Source organism: Salvelinus namaycush, chromosome 9 (genome assembly GCF_016432855.1).
Source record: "Salvelinus namaycush isolate Seneca chromosome 9, SaNama_1.0, whole genome shotgun sequence".
Lineage (NCBI taxonomy): Eukaryota > Metazoa > Chordata > Actinopteri > Salmoniformes > Salmonidae > Salvelinus > Salvelinus namaycush.
This window is the reverse complement of record NC_052315.1, coordinates 2,349,242-2,371,034: the sequence shown is the minus strand read 5'-3', so window position 1 is coordinate 2,371,034 and position 21,793 is coordinate 2,349,242. Positions and strand designations below refer to the sequence as shown.

The 21,793-nt window shown below is 43.4% G+C and overlaps 2 protein-coding genes across 2 annotated transcripts in view; both read right to left on the bottom strand.

Annotated features, from left to right (window-relative positions):
* Positions 1-17,067, bottom strand: part of tmem131 (transmembrane protein 131) — a 120,073-nt gene extending 103,006 nt beyond the window's left edge. The window contains exons 1-3 of the mRNA XM_039000456.1: positions 16,933-17,067; positions 11,490-11,551; positions 10,318-10,358 (exon numbers count right to left, since the gene is read on the bottom strand). Coding sequence (XP_038856384.1) covers positions 10,318-10,358; positions 11,490-11,551; positions 16,933-17,056 — 227 coding nt within the window. The 5' untranslated portion in view covers positions 17,057-17,067. The remainder of the gene's footprint in view (positions 1-10,317; positions 10,359-11,489; positions 11,552-16,932) is intronic.
* Positions 1-21,793, bottom strand: part of nme7 (NME/NM23 family member 7) — a 1,076,771-nt gene that overhangs the window by 935,379 nt on the left and 119,599 nt on the right. The gene's annotated exons all lie outside the window — the stretch shown is intronic.

Genomic DNA, 21,793 nt, shown 5'->3' with positions numbered 1-21,793 from the left:
CCTGTCCAAATACATAATCAATATGCTGAAGACCACTTTTGAAGACCAATACATAAAAGTTACTCCCCACACACACACACAGGTTAATATTACTAGTATTTTGCTAAATTAGTACCTTCTAAAGTACACATGCGCCAGTATTTACCAAGCGGTCACTCAACACTGGAATTTATTAACTTGTTCTACCGTAATCAATAGCACGACGTGCAAATGAATCCCTCATATCGATATTGAAATCAATGTTACTGGGACAATAACTGCAGCGACCGTTTGTGCTCTGCTAAACAGACAAACCTGTTTAAAAAAAGAACTCAGGTATAATTACATGCATCTGTGAATAGATGACTACCTGTCGCAGCCATTTATCAACACCTCTTTGAGGAAGTGATTTCGGGTAGATACGGAAAAGAGAAAAACTGACCTGATCTTTTCAACCAATCACCAGCTGAGGGTTTATGACAGTAATTTAATAGGATGGTTATAAGAGAGACTTACTACTCAGCGCACAGCAAACCACCACCAAGCCTGCAAAACACCCTACAAACAATATTAACAAGTGATCAAATTCTAACCTCAGAACATTAAATTATTTGACTAACCGTGTCAATTGCTAACGTACTACTTACAACAGGGCTAAAATAAACACATAGGATTGACAGGAACTCAATCTCACTCCTCACCGGCCCAACAGATGAGGTAATCTCACTCCTCACCGGCCCAACAGATGAGGTAATCTCACTCCACACCGGCCCAACAGATGAGGCAATCTCACTCCTCACCGGCCCGACAGATGAGGCAATCTCACTCCTCACCGGCCCGACAGATGAGGCAATCTCACTCCTCACCGGCCCAACAGATGAGGCAATCTCACTCCTCACCGGCCCGACAGATGAGGCAATCTCACTCCTCACCGGCCCGACAGATGAGGCAATCTCACTCCACACCGGCCCAACAGATGAGGTAATCTCACTCCTCACCGGCCCGACAGATGAGGTAATCTCACTCCTCACCGGCCCGACAGATGATGTAATCTCACTCCACACCGGCCCGACAGATGAGGTAATCTCACTCCACACCGGCCCGACAGATGAGGTAATCTCACTCCACACCGGCCCGACAGATGAGGCAATCTCACTCCACACCGGCCCGACAGATGAGGCAATCTCACTCCACACCGGCCCGACAGATGAGGCAATCTCACTCCACACCGGCCCGACAGATGAGGCAATCTCACTCCACACCGGCCCAACAGATGAGGCAATCTCACTCCACACCGGCCCAACAGATGAGGTAATCTCACTCCACACCGGCCCAACAGATGAGGTAATCTCACTCCACACTGCCCTTTCCCACACATACAGTACCAGTCAGACGTTTTGACACACCTACTCAAGAGTTTCTTTATTATTAATATTTTCTACATTGTAGAATAATGGTGAAGACATCAACACTATGAAATAACACATATGGAATCATGTAGTAACCAAAACATTGTTCAACAAATCAAAATATATTTGAGATTCTTCAAAGTAGCCACTGCTGTCTTGATGACAGCTTTGCACACTCTTGGCATTCTCTCAACCAGCTTCATGAGGTAGTCACCTGGAATGCATTTAAATTAACAAGTGTGCCTTGTTAAAACTTCTTCGGGATTGGTGGGTCCCCTGCGGGACGGTTGAGCTAACGTAGGCTAATGCGATTAGCATGAGGTTGTAAGTAACAAGAACATAGACATGTGATATTGGCAGAAAGCTTAAATTCTTGTTAATCTAACTGCACTGTCCACAATTTACAGTAGCTATTACAGTGAAAGAATACCATGCTATTGTTTGAGGAGAATGCACAGTTTTGAACATGAAAAGTTATTAATAAACACATTTGGCACATTTGGGCAGTCTTGATAGAGCACTTTGAACAGAAATGCAATGGTTCATTGGATCAGTCTAAAACGGTGCGCATACATTGCTGCCATCTAGTGGCCAAAATCTAAATTGCACCTGGGTTGGAATAATGCATTATGGCCTTTCTCTTGCATTTCAAAGATGGTACAAAAAAAATACAAAAGACAGTTGGTTTTTTCTTTGTATTATCTTTTACCAGATCTAATGTGTTATATTCTCCTACATTCCTTTCACATTTCCACAAACTTCCAAGTGTTTCCTTTCAAATGGTACCAAGAATATGCATATCCTTGCTTCAGGGACTGAGCTACTGGCAGTTAGATTTGGGTATGTCATTTTAGGCGAAAATTGGGGGGAAAAGGGGACAATCCTTAAGTTAATTTGAGGAATTTCTTTCCTTCTGGATGCGTTTCAGCCAATCAGTTGTGTTGTGACATAGTGGAGGTGGTATACAGAAGATAGCCCTATTTGGTAAAAGACAAAGTCCACAATATGGCAAAAACAGCTCAAATAACCAAAGAGAAAACAGTTGATCATTACTTTAAGACAAGATGCAGAAAATTAAGAACTTTGATGAAACTGGCTCTCATGAGGACCGCCACAGGAAAGGAAGACCCAGAGTTACCTCTGCTGCAGAGGATAAGGTCCTTGGAGTTAACTGCACCTCAGATTGCAGCCCAAACAAATGCTTCATCGAGTTCAAGTAACAGACACATCTCAACATCAACTGTTCAGAGGAGACTGTGTGAATCAGGCCTTCATGGTTGAATTGCTACAAAGAAACCACTACTAATGGACACCCATAAGAAGAGACTTGCTTGGGCCAAGAAACACAAGCAATGGACATTAGACCGGTGGAAATCTGTCCTTTGGTCTGATGAGTCCAAATTTGATATTTGTGTGTCCAACCGCTGTGTCTTTGTGAGACGCAGAGTTGGTGAACAGATTACCTCCGCATGTGTGGTTCCCACCGTGAAGCATGGAGGAGGAGGTGTGATGATGTGGGGGTGCTCTGCTGGTGACACTGTCAGTGATTTATTTAGAATTCAAGGCACACTTAACCAACATGGCTACCACAGCATTCTGCAGCGATACGCCATCCCATCTGGTTTGCGCTTAGTGGGACTATCATTTATTTTTCAACAGGACAATGACCTAACACACCTCCAGGCTGTTTAAGGGCTAATTGACCAAGGAGAGTGATGGAGTGCTGCATCAGATGACCTGGCATCCACAATCACCCGACCTCAACCCAATTGAGATGGTGTGGGATGAGTTGGACCGCAGAGTGAAGGAAAAGCAGCCAACATATGCTCAGCATGTGGGAACTCCTTCAAGACTTTCTTCTCCAAGATGGCGTAGCAGTCAGGCGTCTTGTCTTCATCTTGTCATGTCATGTCCCGTGTATATATATATTTTTATATATTTTTTTCTTCGCATATATTTTTATTATTTTTCTTAACCCCAACTTCAACGTACTCTCCTGCAACCCCCCTCACCCAATATGGTATGGATCTGCTATTTTCATTACTTAGAACCGGAACCCCCAACAGAAGCTAGCCAGCTAACTAGCTACTAGCTAGCAGTCAGCGGTCAACAGCTAACCTTTAGCCCGGACAACTCTTGCCAGTCTGCACAGTGTGATTCAACCCAGAGCTTATCGGACTCCTTTTTCTCCGGATTCCGAACGCAAGCTCTGAACCTCTTCACCTGGATCATCGCAGCTAGCTAGCTGCTATCCGATTGGCTTCTCCTGGATAACGTCCCTGTCCTGAAGCAAGCACCAATTAGCCTGGAGCTAGCCTATGCTAGGCCCATCTCCCAGCTAGCTGAAGAGGTCCATCAGCCACTCCTTGGGCTACAATACCTATTTTGCCAATTGGCCTGGACCCCTTTTATTGTCGATGCGGAGCCCCGCCGATCCATCACAACTGGACTTTCCGATGTAATCCGCACGAGGGGGCTACAACAGACTTCTTCCTTCGCGACGTCCCTCTAAGGCCCTTCTGCTAGCCTGCTATCCCCGGCCCGCTAGCGGTCTGAATCGCTGTCTCTCCAGCCCATCCAGCTACTCATTGGACCCTATGATCACTCGGCAACACATGACTCTCCCTAATGTCAATATGCCTTTTCCATTGCTGTTTTGGTTCGTGAATATTGTCTTATTTCACTGTAGAGCTCCACAGCCCTGCTCAATATGCCTCAGCTAACCGTCTTGTCTCCCACACATGCCGTGACATCACCTGGTTTAATTGATGTCTCTAGAGACAATACCTCTCTCATCGTCACTCATTGCCTAGGTTTAACTCCACTCTATTCACATCCTACCATTGCTTTGTTTGTACATTAAGCATTGAATCTATTCTACCGCGCCCAGAAACCTGCTCCTTTTACTCCCTGTTCCAAACGTACTAGACGGCCAGTTCTTTTTTTTTTATAGCCTTTAGCCGTACCCTTATCCTACTCCTCCTACTCCTCCTCTGGTGATGTGGAGGTTAATCCAGGACCTGCAGTGCCTAGCTCCACTCCCATTCCCCAAGCGCTCTCATTTGTTGACTTCTGTAACCGTAATGCATGTTAACATTAGAAGCCTCCGCCCTAAGTTTGTTTTATTCACTGCTTTAGCACACTCTGCCAACCTGGATGTCCTAGCCGTGTCTGAATCCTGGCTTAGGAAGGCCACCAAAAACCCTGAAATTTCCATCCCTAACTATAACATTTTCAGACAAGATAGAACTGCCAAAGGGGGCGGAGTTGCAATCTATTGCAGAGTTCTGTCTTACTAACCAGGTCTGTAACCAAACAATTTGATCTTCTACTTTTAAAAATCCACCTTTCCAGAAACAAGTCTCTCATCGTTGCCGCTTGCTATCCTGAAAGGATATTGACCTCCTTCCGTCAGTAGAGGATGACTGGTTATTCTTTAAAAGTGCTTTCCTCACAATCTTAAATAAGCATGCCTCGTTCAAAAAATGTAGAACCAGGAACAGATATAGCCCTTGGTTCACTCCAGACCTGACTGCCCTTGACCAGCACAAAAACATCCTGTGGCATACTGCATTAGCATCGAATAGCCCCCGCGATATGCAACTGTTCAGGGAAGTCAGGAACCAATATACACAGGCAGTTAGGAAAGCAAAGGCTAGCTTTTTCAAACAGAAATGTGCATCCTGCAGCACAAACTCCAAAAAGTTCTGGGACACTGTAAAGTTCATGGAGAATAAGAGCACCTCTTCCCAGCTGCCCACTGCACTGAGGCTCCACAATAATTGAGAATTTTAATTTTTCTACAGCTGGCCATGCTTTCCACCTGGCCACCCCTACCCCGGTCAACAACCCTGCGCCCCCCACAGCAACTTGCCCAAGACTCCCCAATTTCTCTTTCACCCAAATCCAGATAGCTGATGTTCTGAATGAGCTGCAAAATCTGGACCCCTACAAATCACCTGGGCTAGACAATCTGGATCCTCTCTTTCTAAAATTATCAGCCGAATTTGTTGCAACCCCTATTACTAGCCTGTTCAACCTCTCTTTCGTATCGTCTGAGATCCCCAAAGACTGGAATGTTGCTGCGGTCGTCCCCCTCTTCAAAAGGGGGAGACACTCTAGACCCAAACTGCTACAGACCTATATCTATCCTACCCTGCCTTTCTAAGGTCTTCGAAATCCAAGTCAACAAACAGATTACCGACCATTTCGAATCCCACCGTACCTTCCCCGCTGCACAATCTGGTTTCCGAGCTGGTCACGGGTGCACCTCAGCCACGCTCAAGGTACTAAACGATATCATAACCGCCATCGATAAGAGACAATACTGTGCAGCTGTATTCATCGACCTGGCCAAAGATTTCGACTCTGTCAATCACCACATTCTTATCGGCAGACTCAAAAGCCTTGGTTTCTCAAATGACTGCCTTGCCTGGTTCACCAACTACTTCTCAGACAGAGTTCAGTGTGTCAAATCGGAGGGCCTGTTGTGCGGACCTCTGTCAGTCTCTATGGGGGTGCAACAGGGTTCAATTCTCGGGCCGACTCTCTTCTCTGTATACATCAATGATGTCGCTCTTGCTGCTGATGATTCTCTGATCCACCTCTACGCAGACAACGCCAGAAAACGCATCACCGGGGGCAAACTACCTGCCCTCCAGGACACCTACACCACCCGATGTCACAGGATGGCCATAAAGATCATCAAGGACAACAACCACCCGGGCCACTGCCTGTTCACCCCGCTATCATCCAGAAGGCGAGGTCAGTACAGGTGCATCAAAGCAGGGACCGAGAGACTGAAAAACAGCTTCTATCTCAAGGCCATCAGACTGTTAAACAGCCACAACTAACATTGAGTGGCTGCTGCCAACATACTGACTCAACTCCAGCCACTTTAATAATGGTAAAATGTATGTAAAAAATGTATCACTAGCCACTGTAAACAATGCCACTTCATATAATGTTTACATACCCTACATTACTCATCTCATATGTATATACTGTACTCTATACCATCTACTGCATCTTGCCATCTTTATGTAATACATGTATCACTAGCCACTTTAAACTATGCCACTTAATATAATGTTTACTTACCCTACATTACTCATCTCATATGTATATACTGTACTCTATACCATCTACTGCATCTTGCCTATGCCATTCTGTACCATCACTCATTCATATATCTTTATGTACATATTCTTCATCCCTTTACACTTGTGTGTATAAGGTAGTTGTTGTGAAATTGTTAGGTTAGATTACTCGTTGGTTATTACTGCATTGTCAGAACTAGAAGCACAAGCATTTCGCTACACTCGCATTAACATCGGATAACCATGTGACCAATAAAATTTGATCTGTATACATCTGGCCCTTCTTAGGACACTGGATTAACAAACCTCCAAATGAGCTTCAACGCCATACAACTCTACTTCCTTGGCCTCCAACTGCTCTTAAATGCAAGTTAAACTAAATGCATGCACTTCAACCGACCGCTGCCCACACCTAGCCACCCGTCCAGAGTAGTCACTACATCACTACTCGGTTCTGACTTAGAATATGTGGACAACTACAAATACCTAGGTGTCTGGTTAGACTGTAAACTCTCCTTCCAGACTCACATTAAGCAAAATTTAATCTAGAATCGGCTTCCTATTCCGCAACAAAGCATCCTTCACTCATGCTGCCAAACACACCCTCGTAAAACTGAATATCCTACCGATCCTTGACTTCGGCGATGTCATTTACAAAATAGCCTCCAAAACTCTACTCAGCAAATTGGATGCAGTTTATCATAGTGCCATCCGTTTTGTCACCAAAGCCCCATATACCACCCACCACTGCGACCTGTATGCTCTCGTTGGCTGGCCCTCGCTTCATATTCGTCGCCAAACCCACTGGCTCCAGGTCATCTATAAGTCTTTGCTAGGTAAAGCCCCGCCTTATCTCAGCTCACTGGTCACCATAGCAGCACCCACCCGTAGCACGCGCTCCAGCAGGTATATTTCACTGGTCATCCCCAAAGCCAACTCCCCCTTTGGCCGCCTTTCCTTCCAGTTCTCTGCTGCCAATGACTGGAATGAATTGCAGAAATCACTGAAGCTGGAGTCTTACATCTCCCTCTCTAACTTTAAGCATCAGCTGTCAGAGCAGCTCACAGATCATTGCACCTGTACATAGCACATCTGTAAATAGCCCACCCAACTACCTCATCACTATACTGTTTTTTCCCCCTCCTTTGCACCCCAGTATCTCTACTTGCACATCTATCACTCCAGTGTTTAAATTGCTAAATTGTAATTATTTCGCCACTATGGCCAATTTATTGCCCTACCTCCCTTATCTTCCCTCATTTACACACACTGTATATACATTTTTCTATTGTGTTATTGACTGTATGTTTGTTTTACTCCATGTGTAACTCTGTGTTGTTGTATGTCTCGTACTGCTTTGCTTTATCTTGGCCAGGTCGCAGTTGTAAATGAGAAATTGTTCTCAACTGGCCTACCTGGTTAAATAAAGGTGAAATAAAAATAAAAAGACTGTTGGAAAAGCATTCCTCGTGAAGCTGGTTGAGAGAATGCCGAGAGCGTGCAAAGCTGTCATCAAGGCAAAGGGTGGCTACTTTGGTACTGTATGTGTATTAAAGTAATAAATAGCTAAGTATTTGGTCCCATATTCATAGCATGGAATGACTACATCAAGCTTGTGACTACAGATTTGTTGGATGCATTTGCTGTTTGTTTTGGTTGTGTTTCAGATTAATTCAGGATGATCCGTAATCATGGTAGCGTCCACATGAATGTGGAAGTGTTTAGAAACATATTGTGTTCTTATTTACAATAAAAGGGACTCCAAAATGACACAGTACATTATTTACCATGAATTTCTATTGGGCACAAAATGATCTGAAACAACCAAAACAAACAGAAAATGCTTCCAACAAATTTGTAGAGTCACAAGCTTGATGTATGTAGTCATTCCATGCTATGAATATGGGACCAAATACTTCACTTTTACTACTTTAATACACATGTGTGACTTTGTTTGGATCCCTAAAATGGGGGCACTATGTACAGAAAGTGCTGTAATTTCTAAACGTTTCACACGATAATGATGAAAATACCCTCAAATGAAAGCTGCCAGTCTGCACCAGTATTCAGTTATGTACAGTCCCCCCTGTAATTATTGAGACAGTGCAGCATGGTGTTTCCTTCTGTTGTTTGGATGTTAAATCAAAATGTTGGAGTATAGAACCAAAAGAAGAAAACACGCTACACTGTACATAACTAAATACTGGACATCTCTAGACCTCGGGCTCTATCCACATCTACTGGCAGATTCACATGTTACCATGCGTATTACAGGACAAGCTAGGTCATTTATCTACTGGCAGATTCACATGTCCAGTAACAAGCAACAAGCATGGTTACAAGCCAGGCAGATTCTAGGGCTGGGCTATATGGACAAATATAATACCACTATATTTTTCCACAGTATGATGGTATTTTATATTTTTGAATACTAAAATGTTCCAAATATGCTTCATGAGTAAGTAGTTCATGACCCAAGATTGGCAAGTGGCTTTCTCCATTTATATACTGTTCAATCCAACTCCAAACCAAAATAATTTGAATCAATTTCTGCATTTCCTGTACTTTTAAACTAGGCCTAGTTAACTGTTGGAATCATGGAAATATAACGATCATTCTAATTCTATAGTTGGAATAGAGTGGGAAGCCCTTTGAATACATTGTTGTTTGACATGACAATGAATGACTACGCCAGGGAGGAATTATTGACAGGGTAGGAACCAAAGTGTTAGTCAGTGTTACCAGGTGACCCTAATTAGAAGTTACATTAGCTAGTTATCTACATTTGATCTGACTCTTAGTACATTTAGCAAGTTAGCCAGCTAACTAGCGATTAGCGGCTAACAAATTATTTTAGCAACTTCTTGCTAAGAAAATACAAATTAGCAGACAGTAGTTGGCAGACCGTAAGATACTCAAACTAATAGTGTGATTATAGAACGCTTGTGGAAAGCAGCATGTCACCAACATTGTTGCATCCATCTGACCATGCAGAGTGAAGGCAAGAAAGTGCTCCTGACTCTGTGGTCGACTGCTCTCTCCTCGAGCGACCGCTCTCTCCTCGAGATGACCGCTCTCTCCTCGAGATGACCGCTCTCTCCTCGAGATGACCGCTCTCTCCTCGAGATGACCGCTCTCTCCTCGAGATGACCGCTCTCTCCTCGAGCGACCGCTCTCTCCTCGAGCGACCGCTCTCTCCTCGAGCGACCGCTCTCTCCTCGAGCGACCGCTCTCTCCTCGAGCGACCGCCCTCTCTCCTCGAGCGACCGCTCTCTCCTCGAGCGACCGCTCTCTACTAGAGCGACCGCTCTCTACTTGAGATGACTGCTCTCTCCTTGAGATGACTGCTCTCTCCTTGAGATGACTCAAGTAGCAAACGGAGAAAACTATAAAAACCTGACATACTCGCCGGAGTTGCGTATTACATTTAAACAAACTAAGCATTAAAATACTGGTATAGAAGGTAAAGTAAAGAGTCAAACAGCCCCTTACGAAAGAAGATAGCAGTTAGAGTGCAGTAGAACTGCAGTTATACTACGTCCAAAATACCACAAGCGACTGCAGTTACTGCAGTTTCAAAATGGCAATCTTTTTTTATAAAGGCTGTCCGTGCATCAGGTAATTTATCTAATTGCAGATTCACAAGTCCAGTAACAAGCACGGTAATAAACCAGGTAGTTTATCTAATGGCATCCCACAACAAACATTGCATGGCCTTTCTACTGTGAAACACATGCAGGGATCTGTCTGTTCTAACTGGATAATTAGGGGGGGGGGGGGCAGGGGGCAGGACATTTGATTTGAAGAAACCAAAAAAATAGACAACTTACCATTTTTGATTATATAAACTTAGATCAAAGTCAGACTCTGTCTGCAAAGAGAAGGGGAAAAAATCATGGTATGTTTTAGTAAAGCTTCTGAAAAGGCAACAAGTTGATGTTCAAAAATGCAAAACTTATTCAAAAATCAGGAGACTGTATTATGACAAGGAAGATATTTTTAAAGTGTGAGGGTGTGAAACAGTACTTACTCTATGTGGAACACAAGTTAACATGAGTGAATTTGAAAAAAAAACTAAAAACATCTTTAGAGCCTGAATATCAGCAGTATTCCCCCACTGGCAGGGCATCTCTCTGAGTCAGTACACATTCATCTGTGAAAGTGAGGATCCTTCTGTATGAATGAGTGGGGAGTGTGTGGGAAGTTGCCTATCAGTGCTTCTTTCTGCTGGTCAAAATTAAGCCATGCCTACATCCCAAATCGCACCCTATTCTCTATAGAGTGCCCAGAGCGCTCTGGTCAAAAGTAGTGTACTACGTAGGGCATAGGATGCCATTTGGGATGCAGCCCATGCCACCAGGCTAGAAGAAATGGGAAATACAGCTAGTCCAAAATGGCACCCTATTCCCTATGTAGCGCCCATAGGGCTCTGGTCCAAAGAATGTTCTAGAATGAGTAGCCTGACGACTCACACTAAATTATTTTGCTGCTCTGTGGTTCGCTACAGACTTCAGTCTGAGACCGCCATCATCGAAGTAGTTTGTGGTGACGAGTGTCATTGTACTAAACAAAAGTCTTCAGCGATTGGAACGTCTCTAACCAAATCAGAGGAGCAAAGCCAATGACACATTTTCAAACCGCCGCTTTACCCATGTGTGTTCTGGCTCTGGCCCAAACCATCGGTTTCTGGACCAATCAGACGGCCCTGAATGTGTCCGCATTCGGTGGAGGAACGGAGAGGTACTCAGATCCAGAGACTCATTGAGGAGAAGAAACTAATGTGGTGAACGTGGTGTTGCGTTTGGCCGGAGCAAGGAGTTCTAGGTAGCCAGGCAAAGAATAGGGTGGCCTGGCTCTGTTTCTATACCAACTAGTCAACCTACTACACAATAACAGACAGCTTTACTGAGCCGGTACAAACAGAGGACCCTCCAGTCAGAAAACTAACAAGTGTTTTCACAAAAGGCTAACTGGCTGCTTAAAGAGATGAACTGTGGCTTACCTGTAAGAGACTTCCTTCTCCAAAGTGTAGCGCCTCGAGGATTGTGTCCGACTGTATGAATGCTGTGAACACAGAGGAATAGTTCAAATGAGTCCGGAGTTACACTTCCAAAGTCATATCGACAATAACTACTAGCTCCCTGGAAGGAACCTGGTCTCAAAGCATTTCGTATTATTCTGTATGTAAATCAGAGACACTCCATTTAGTATGATATGTTACATTTTGATATGTATGTTATGATAGTATGATATGTTTCGCACGGTATGTATTAAATTGTGGATGTCCATCACCCATTTCTTTAACATTACAAATTTACAAAACGTATGATGAAAGGGTTAGGGGAAAGGTTAGCTAACATGCTAAGTTTATGCAAAGTAGTAAAAAATTATTTGTAAGTAGTTGAAAAGTTTCTAATTAACTAAAATGCTAAAGTTGTCCGTGAGGAGATTCAAACTCGCAACGTTTGGGTTGCTTGATGTTTGCTTTAAGTAACCATCGGGTCTTATGTAACATATACTAATTTGGTGTATATTTAGATTTTACTATGTTACGTCTAATCTATGAGACCAGGCTGCTGGAGATGGATCTGAATCAGACATGCAGGCAGGGTCCCAAGCGGCACCCTGTTCCATTAGAGTGCACCACTTCTGACCAGGAGACCAGAGACCAGGGGACCAGACACCTATGGGCCGTAGTCTAAAGATATGTACCATAAGGGAATAAATAGGATGCCACTGCCCTTTGGGCCACACTAGCCTGAGTTCCAGGGTGAATTGGCCAAGAAACTAGTAGCTCCCTGGAAATGGATCAGATTCAGAAATTCAGACATGATTAACTCTCCAGTCACAAAGAGCTGTGAGGAAAGAAGGAATGATGAAAGCCTGTAGACAGAATTCAGAATTCACATCAACATAACCTGATAAGAATTTCAGACCAACATTCAGCATGGTTTGCATGTCATCATATAAACTCAGCAACAAACAAAAAAAAGTGTCCGTTTTTCAGGACCCTGTCTTTCAAAGATAATTCGTAAAAATCCAAATAACTTCACAGATCTTCATTGTTAAAGGTTTAAACACTGTTTCCCATGCTTGTTCAATGAACCGTAAACAGTGAACATGCACCTGTGGAACGGTCGTTAAGACACTAACAGCTTACACACGGTAGGCAATTAAGGTCACAGTTATGAAAACTTAGGACACTAAAGAGGCCTTTCTACTGACTCTGAAAAACACCAAAAGAAAGATGCCCAGGGTCCCTGCTCATCTGCGTGAACGTGCCTTAGGCATGCTGCAAGGAGGCATGAGGACTGCAGATGTGGGCAGGGCAATAAATTGCAATGTCCATACTGTGAGACGCCTAAGACAGCGCTACAGAGAGACAGGACGGACAGCTGAGCGTCCTCGCAGTGGCAGACCACGTGTAACAACACCTGCACAGGATTGGTACATCCGAACATCACAACTTCGGGACAGGTACAGGATGGCAACAACTGCCCGAGTTACACCAGGAACGCACAATCCCCCCATCAGTGCTCAGACTGTCCGCAATAGGCTGAGAGAGGCTGGACTGAGGGCTTGTAGGCCTGTTGTAAGGCAGGTCCTCACCAGACATCATCGGCTACAATGTCGCCTATGGGCACAAACCCACCATCGCTGGACCAGACAGGACTGGCAAAAAGTGTTCTTCACTGACGAGGATATTGCTGCCAGTAAGATTGCACCTAAATCAACTATTTATCGGATCATCAAGAACTTCAAGGAGAGCGGTTCAATTGTTGTGAGGAAAGCTTCAGGGCGCCCAAGAAAGTCCAGCAAGCGCCAGGACCATCTCCTAAAGTTGATTCAGCTGCGGGATCGGGGCACCACCAGTACAGAGCTTGCTCAGGAATGGCAGCAGGCAGGTGTGAGTGCATCTGCACGCACAGTGAGGCGAAGACTTTTGGAGGATGGCCTGGTGTCAAGAAGGGCAGCAAAGAAGCCACTTCTCTCCAGGAAAAACATCAGGGACAGACTGATATTCTGCAAAAGGTACAGGGCTTGGACTGCTGAGGACTGAGGTAAAGTCATTTTCTCTGATGAATCTCCTTTCCGATTGTTTGGGGCATCCGGAAAAAAGCTTGTCCGGAGAAGACAAGGTGAGCGCTACCATCAGTCCTGTGTCATGCCAACAGTAAAGCATCGTGAGACCATTCATGTGTGGGGTTGCTTCTCAGCCAAGGGAGTGGGCTCACTCACAATTGTGCCTAAGAACACAGCCATGAATAAAGAATGGTACCAACACATCCTCCAAGAGCAACTTCTCCAAACCATCCAGGAACAGTTTGGTGACGAACAATGCCTTTCCCACCATGATGGAGCACCTTGCCATAAGTCAAAAGTGATAACTAAGTGGCTCGGGGAACAAAACATCGATATTTTGGGTCCATGGCCAGGAAACTCCCCAGACGTTAATCCCATTGAGAACTTGTGTAGGCAGGTGGACAAACAAAACCCCACAAATTCTGACAAACTCCAAGCATTGATTAGGCAAGAATGGGCTGCCATCAGTCAGGATGTGGCCCAGAAGTTAATTGACAGCATGCCAGGGCGGATTGCAGAGGTCTTGAAAAAGAAGGGTCAACACTGCAAATATTGAGTCTTTGCATCAACTTCATGCAATTGTCAATAAAAGCCTTTAACACTTATGAAATGCTTTTAATTATACTTCAGTATTCCATAGTAACATCTGATAAAAATATCTGAAGACACTGAAGCAGCAAACTTTGTGAAAATTTATATTTGTGTCATTCTCAAAACTTTTGGTCACGATAGTATTTGGCTAAGGTGTATGTAAACTTCCGACTTCAACTGTATTCCCACATGGGTGATTGAAAGATGAACTAAGGTCAGTTGTGGTAATGCATCTTATTATGAAAGTTAGCTGCCAATCGCCATATAAAGTCCAAAGAAGAAAAAGAAACCTTGGAAGGAGGAGAGATGACTAGAAATTATTCGGTATACCGTTTTCTTTGTGGATTAATTGTCGGAGTAGATGACCTTGTGCATTTCAGGTAAAATAACAACCCAATGTTTATATCCCAGGACAAATGTGCTAGCAACAGCAAGACACTGAACTCACCCTCTCAGACCGAGCCCAGCCTCAGACCGAGCCCAGCCTCAGACCGAGCCCAGCCTCAGACCGAGCCCAGCCTCAGACCGAGCCCAGCCTCAGACCGAGCCCAGCCAATGGTTTGCATTATCAAAAATCAAGAACAGAAACAGCGCAGCATTCATAGTGACGTCAGAGACTTCTCAGAAGCCACAACAACAACCATCAGGTCTGTGTCTGGGAAGGAACATGTGATCTACAGGCCAAGACATTAAGTACTGTTCTGTTCTATGGTGCAGACTGCAGAGGGACAACCCAGGCTACAGAGACCAGAGCTCTCTGACAGGGCTATGACAGCCTACAGTAATAGTAAGGAGTTATTAACCACATCAGGCCTACATTGACAATAGCGTAAAAGGCTATTCCTATTAAATGACAATTCAATGACAAATTCAACAATGAGGAAATGAATTGTCACTCCACTCCTTTACGTGAAACCAGTTAGGACTGAGATGCACTGCTCTCTGCAGCTGCTTCCCCAACTCAACATGACTCACTGCTGGTGTAATCCTGAAAGGTTTATGACACACAAAGTAACAGCGATGAGGGCAAGGAACACACCCCTTAACCAGTGGCGTGATACACCTGTGTGCATCACACCATACAGTGAATCACACCGTACGCCTAAACTAGTCAACAAAGACTTTGAAATGAATGACTAACTGGTATTCAAGAGATACAAGACTTTCTCGCTTTCCATCAGAGGCATCACAATATTTATTTTTCTATGTAACACTACTAGCCACCTACCAATGTCAGGAAATGAGCTTTAGCTAGCCCAGATTGGGAACCTATCTCCCATCCTCATAACAAGCTACTAAGAAGCCATTTCAGGCTAGCACATGCACACAATAATGCGATTATTGTGGATAGTCAGGTTAGAATAATTGTTTGTTTAAAACGTCTACATGCTTTGCAAGAAGAATGATTTCCCCTAATAATCCTGTTTCCATGGACACATCTAAATATCAGGCTATTGATGGGACTTTTTATAAATGCAGAAAATCTCCAATCAAAATAAACATTCTACTGTACCAGTCAGTGACCATGTTATTTTTGCAAATACTTTTTGATTCTGAGTTCGGATATATATCGTTTTTATGTGAAAACTATTTATATGATGTATTCTTTCAGCTTTTCCAAACTCACTTCACTTGCGCTACCCAGTGCTGGCAAATGCGCAGATCAAATGGTGTAATTCACGGTGTAATTCACACTCTGTTGTGGTTAAATATAAGGACTGGAAATGGAGATAAATGAAATTCAGATAAATGAACTGATCGGGACTGATCGAGTTAAATGTCCCAACCTGTCGTTGCTGTCAGGCTCTCTGCTACAGTAGCTTGCTAGCTAGCGTTTGAGAACTGAGTTAGCTCAAGGTTAGCTGCGAGCTAGCTGATTTAGCTAACTAGCCAGAAGATAACTTCTAGTATATTGATGACACATTGTTTCAAATGTGTGATCATTCTCTACAATTACTAGCTAATTAACTAGATATCTTGATAATTTGTTTGACTGATAACTTGAGTTTGATCTCAGCTAAGGAGAAATAGCTACTGTAACTACTAACGACGTTAACTAGGGAACTGACAATCGTAGTTAGCTATAATTTATACTAGCAAATTGTCGGTTCATTGTCACCCAACTGACAACATTATCTGCCGATCAACTATTTGAAAAAGATGCATTTGCTAGCCACCTAACTAGTTAAAATTGTCTAACTTCAAGCTAGCTGGCATAACATCAGAACAGGGTGTCCTTTCTGACATTACCGGCTGGCTAAGTCAAGTGAAGCCAAGCCAGGGGCTATTTTGACTTGTTCAGTCGTTGCTATCTGGTCATCTCTAACGTTAACTAACCGTCACACCTGGTTTACCTAACTAGTTAAGTTATCAAGCTATCTTACTTAGTTAACAAGCTAGTTAGCTACTGTGTAGCTTACCTAGCTAGCTGTGTCTAACCCATAAGGTTAAAGGTAGCAAAACAGAACTTAATCTATAATATTAACTAGCTAGAATGATGGCGTTAACTAAGTTAGCAAGCAAATGTTTGTTTTCTGTGTTGAGTTGGCAAGTTCACTGTAGGTAACCAACTACCCATAAAGCAATAAACCACCAGAGACGAAGGAAATAAAAAGAATTGTTCTGACCACCACCAACTAAATTACCTAAACAAAAAAGTTAGCTAACTAACGACACAGAAGTAAGTAGTGGCTCCCTTGCTAGCAACCAAGCTAGAGTAAAATCTATAACATGTTTTTTCACGCCAGGAATAAAAAATAATGTTTGTTCACCTTGTTTGTTCGCCTGCGCCGTGTGTATAAAAGTAATAAATAAAACCCGCAGGAATCCTATGCATGACAATTTTGTTTTTGTTGATGAGTGAAGTAAACTCTGTGCTCTTTCCCGGCTCGCCATGCTGCTGTGTGTCTCCGTGTCAGTGTGAAGGGGCAACTGCTTGCATGCACATATAAACACCGCTGCAGGATACAGAAAGATCTCTCTACTAGCTAGTGAACTCGAGAAAGCCCCTGCTGGAAGTCTGTCAGACAGCAGTGCAGTGCATATAATAATTATTGTAATTTCTTAAACTCCTGTAGCGCTTTTCATAATATAAATCTCAAAGTGCTTCATAAGCAAAGAACAAACAAACAAACAAAATATAGCTGCGAGAAGCAATGAACGGGGTTCACAGGATGACAAAAAGTACACAAGATCAGTTGGATAACAAAGTAAGTACTCTATCATGTAGGAACGTATTCCTTTATGTGCAATCATGAGTCTAAATATAACATCTGGAGGGAATCTGACGTATGGTTCATGAGGAAAATATGATTTTGAGCGTAAGCGTTACATATGCAAATAATTAGTTTGAATAGTTTCCATGTTTTTTTTTAGATATCAATACCAAGTTAATCTTAGGCACATCTATGATAGTGATGATAAGTTTTTTTGTTGAAAGGCCACTGTGGAGTGAATTTACAGTGGTTTAAATACACAAGTAAAATCAGATTTTTGATTTGTCAATAACATAGCCATCTTTTGACCAATCTCTCAGTTTTTCTCAAACTAAATTAATATATGTACCATGGGCCAACATTCCATTGGTGTCAATTTGGACTTATGTTTCATGAGAAGAAGATGTGAAGTATTTTTAGCATATTAGCATATGTTCTAATATGTATCTACTTGTATAGTGTGGCCATCTTTGAATGCATCAATGTTATTTATCATCACTATTGTGATGAGTCCAAAGACCAAATTTGGAGTGAATCTGACTTCTAGTCCAGGAGAAGAAGATTTGTTATGACTATTTTAAGCAGTAGCTTTACGTGCTTCTACACCTGCATTGCTTGCTGTTTGGGGTTTTAGGCTGGGTTTCTGTACAGCACTTCGAGATATTAGCTGATGTACGAAGGGCTATATAAAATAAACTTGATTTGACTTTATGTAGTCACAAAAGGGAATTGTTAATACTTTCCTTATTTATTAAGATATCAATGCCAAACTTAACAGGATTTATCAAAAATCTATCCTGACAGACATTATTGGTCCTTGAGGAAAATTTGTTCAACATGAGAAAATACACCTACATACAAAGTTTCAAGTCTCTAGTCTAGGTTAAATGGGGCGGAGGATATGAGGGTTTAAGTGAGACTGCTTATAACGGCGCCATCTATAGGCCAATCGGTGCCATTCATTTTGACCAAATTACTCATGGCCTTTAGTTTCTGTGTGCCAAATTAGAAAAAAGTTGCCTTCTTTTGCTGGAGTTGTTTGACTGTGTCAAGACAAAAAAAAAGAATACAAACCATATATTATGACAGGTCAGGTGAACCAATAGAGGCCAAGCCTTTGAATGTTGCATCCTCTGCTGAATTGAGGGTCAGTTCATGGCTTGAGCGGAGGGACCTTGTCAGAGAATGATAGATGATGGTGAGGAAGTCTCCTGATGATCTTGAACCAGCCTGTGTCATATAGCCACTGGACTTCTCCTCTTCCACTCTGTGAAGCACCCACTTGGGTAATGCCTCGGCAGCTCTGGGCACCAGAAAGCTCACCACACAAAGAATTTGTAGCCAGTCGTCCTCACTATGAGCCCTCTGCCTAAGCACTCTATTCCTCCATCTCCCATTCCTCTCACGCTTCAAGTGACTCCTCACATAATGTTCTCAAAAGATCATGAACTGGCTGCCAGGTGAAATAAAAAAAGCTGGTACTGTGTCCAGATGCATTTTTATCAAACAAAAACATTAGCCAGCTAATTAGCCAAGCCAAAAAAGAGTTGACCTGTCAATCAATCTGTACATCCATGGCTCAAAACCACCAGATAAATACAGTACCAGTCAAAGGTTTGGACACACCTAGTCATTCCAGGGTTTTTCTTTATTTTTACTGTTTTCTACATTGTAGAATAATAGTGAAGACATCAAAACTATGAAATAACACATACGGAATCATGTAGTAAGATGAGCTCGCAGCCCGGGAGCTCCCCATGGTCCTCGACCATAAGTATCGATGGGCGGTTATGGGAACGCAGCAGGAAGAGGAAGTCTGTTCCCGGCCACATGCGCTCATCCACGGTTTCCTCCTTGCCCCCGAAGAATCCCGGATGTCCCCCGACTCTTCCATTCCCGAGAGAATCCCATGTCACCCGTGAAGCCAAGCCAGGGGTTATCATTGAGGACTGTCGACTCGCCTCCTCCGGAGCCCATGCAACTGGGCAGGGCAAGATTGTCTCCTTAGGAACGTTTACGCAGACTGCTCTCCAAAAGTTGTCTGTATTGTGTTACTTCAGGACATTACATATCCACCTGTCCAGTAAAAGCCCAGGCTCATCAGTAGGTAAGTGTACGCTGGTGGGTCATACAGGGAGTCTCCCCATCTCCCATTACTCATACTCCTCTCCATGCTATCCTGCTGTGGGGTGACACGTCTAAATCTCTCCGGGTGCTCATGGACTCTGGGGCCAACGGGAGATTTATGGATGCTGCTGTCATGACGTGGCCCTTTCTGGGTATAGATTGTGGCATCTCCCTCTCTCTCTCTCTCCTACACCCAGGTTCTGTTATCTCAGGTCATAAATTCCTGAAGGAGACTCTCTCCTCCTGGCCATGCAGTATAGCGAGAGAGAGTTTCACAGTAGAACAAAGGAACTTCTTCTACATCACAGAACTTGAGAACTGAACAATATCCATATTTTGGAGAATGTGTAAACGGTCGGTGGAGAAGCCAGCTACGACCCGGTCCGTTTTGTTTCATGTTTGTGACCTCATGAAAGACAATACAGCAACATTACCATAACTCTGTTTATACAGGTGCCGCCGTTATGAGGTTTGCGTCTAATTATTGTATAAAATGAATGAGTAAAGATGAAACTATTTGTGAAATGATGTAAGGTGATGTTAAACCTTTAATGAAAGAGAATTGTATTCCCTTTAAAGTTTAACTAAGTCATTGGCTCGCCCCCGTGAGCACAGACATGATTTGGCGTCATGGAACAGCTCTTTTCTATTGTTACAAATAAAAAACCCTCCTGAAGAAATACTCTTCAGACCACGCGTACCTCGATGGACACCGAGGGGGCAAAGGTTTGAGTTTAGATCACAAAAAAAACTCAGTATAAGCTAAGGTTACAATGATTGTTGAATTCCTAAACATACCACGTGGAGCATTGGCTACACGGGTGGAAACGGGTGGTTAAACTCTGAGACTATCAATCCCGACAGAATAAGGGCACAGTTTAGATATTAATTACTAGTTGCAGCTAGAAATGATGTCAACCTGGGATGCGAAGACCGACAACTGCCGAAACATCTATTCTATGAGAACATTTCTGAATGGTACTCTGAAGTATTCATTCTAACGACGAAAGACAGGGAAGCACAGAGAGAGAGAGAGACAGAGATCACGACGACACACTGAGGGTAAATATATATTGATTGCAATTATTCCCAAATGAGTGAGCGTTCATGTGCAAAGGATTAGCATTTGAATTAATATATTATCAACTGTGTAGTGACTCCTTTTTGTCTTTCCCGCCCTTCTCAGTCCACCCCCACTTCCCTTTGTCCACCAAGCCGTCATATCGGCTTAGTCCACTAGGGAACCTCCCCTATCATTTCTTTGTAACCAAATCTACTGTTTGTTTGTTTATGCATTTCTGTGATTATTTAGTTAGTTAGTAAATAAATTATTAAGACAATTGATGTATAATGATTCATAGTAAAGGCTGGGTTCGTGCAGATAACCAACAATTTACAACGTTTGAAATGAGACTAACATGAGGTAAATAATCATTAATTAATTAGAAGACTAATTGATCAGATATTAAAATATCTGAAGAGTTATATTATTAAGAAAATTATAACTTTGTAATCTGAAGATTTTCCTTGGTGCCTCGACTTCCTAGTTAATTACATTTGCATGATTAGTTTAATCACATAACAATAATTACAAATAATTTATTTGATAAAATAACAGTCTTCATTTTAATGATGCCAAAGACACGACACTACCCTGGTGTCGGAGCTGAGCATATCCACACAACCTCTCTCCATTCCCATGGACGCCAGAGCACGGATGCTCTATTGGCAGAGTCACTCACAGTATGGTTCCCATCAACCTGTGAGCGAGTGTCAGGTAACTGAGTCCATGCAGTTTCTTCTCATTGAGTCTCCTCATGTACACGTGGTGTTGGGATTGTCATGGCTCCAGAGGCACAACCCCCCGATTGACTGGGCTACGGGTTCTATCCCGGATTGGAGCCCATTCTGTCACTCGCAATGCCTCAATGCGGCGTAGCCTGCCCCTGGACGTCCTCCTGCAGGCTTGGGAAAAGCCTCAGATCTCTCAGCCGTTCCCACGGACTCCGGGAGGTTTTCAGCAAGGCCCGCGCCACATCTCTTCCTCCGCATCGACCCTACGACTGTGCCATTGACCTCCTCCCACGACACAGCCTCTGGGGGCGGCTTTATTCCCTGTCTGGTCCACAGACCAAGACCATGGATAGGTAAATTGAGAACTCTATGGCTGCAGGATTTATTCGTCCTTCGCCCTGTCTGGCAGCTACACTCGTCTGGGGCATCGAGATCCTGGTCCGCAAGGCGCAGTATTCCCAGCCTTTTAACCGGGCCCGGCTAACCAGTTGTTTGT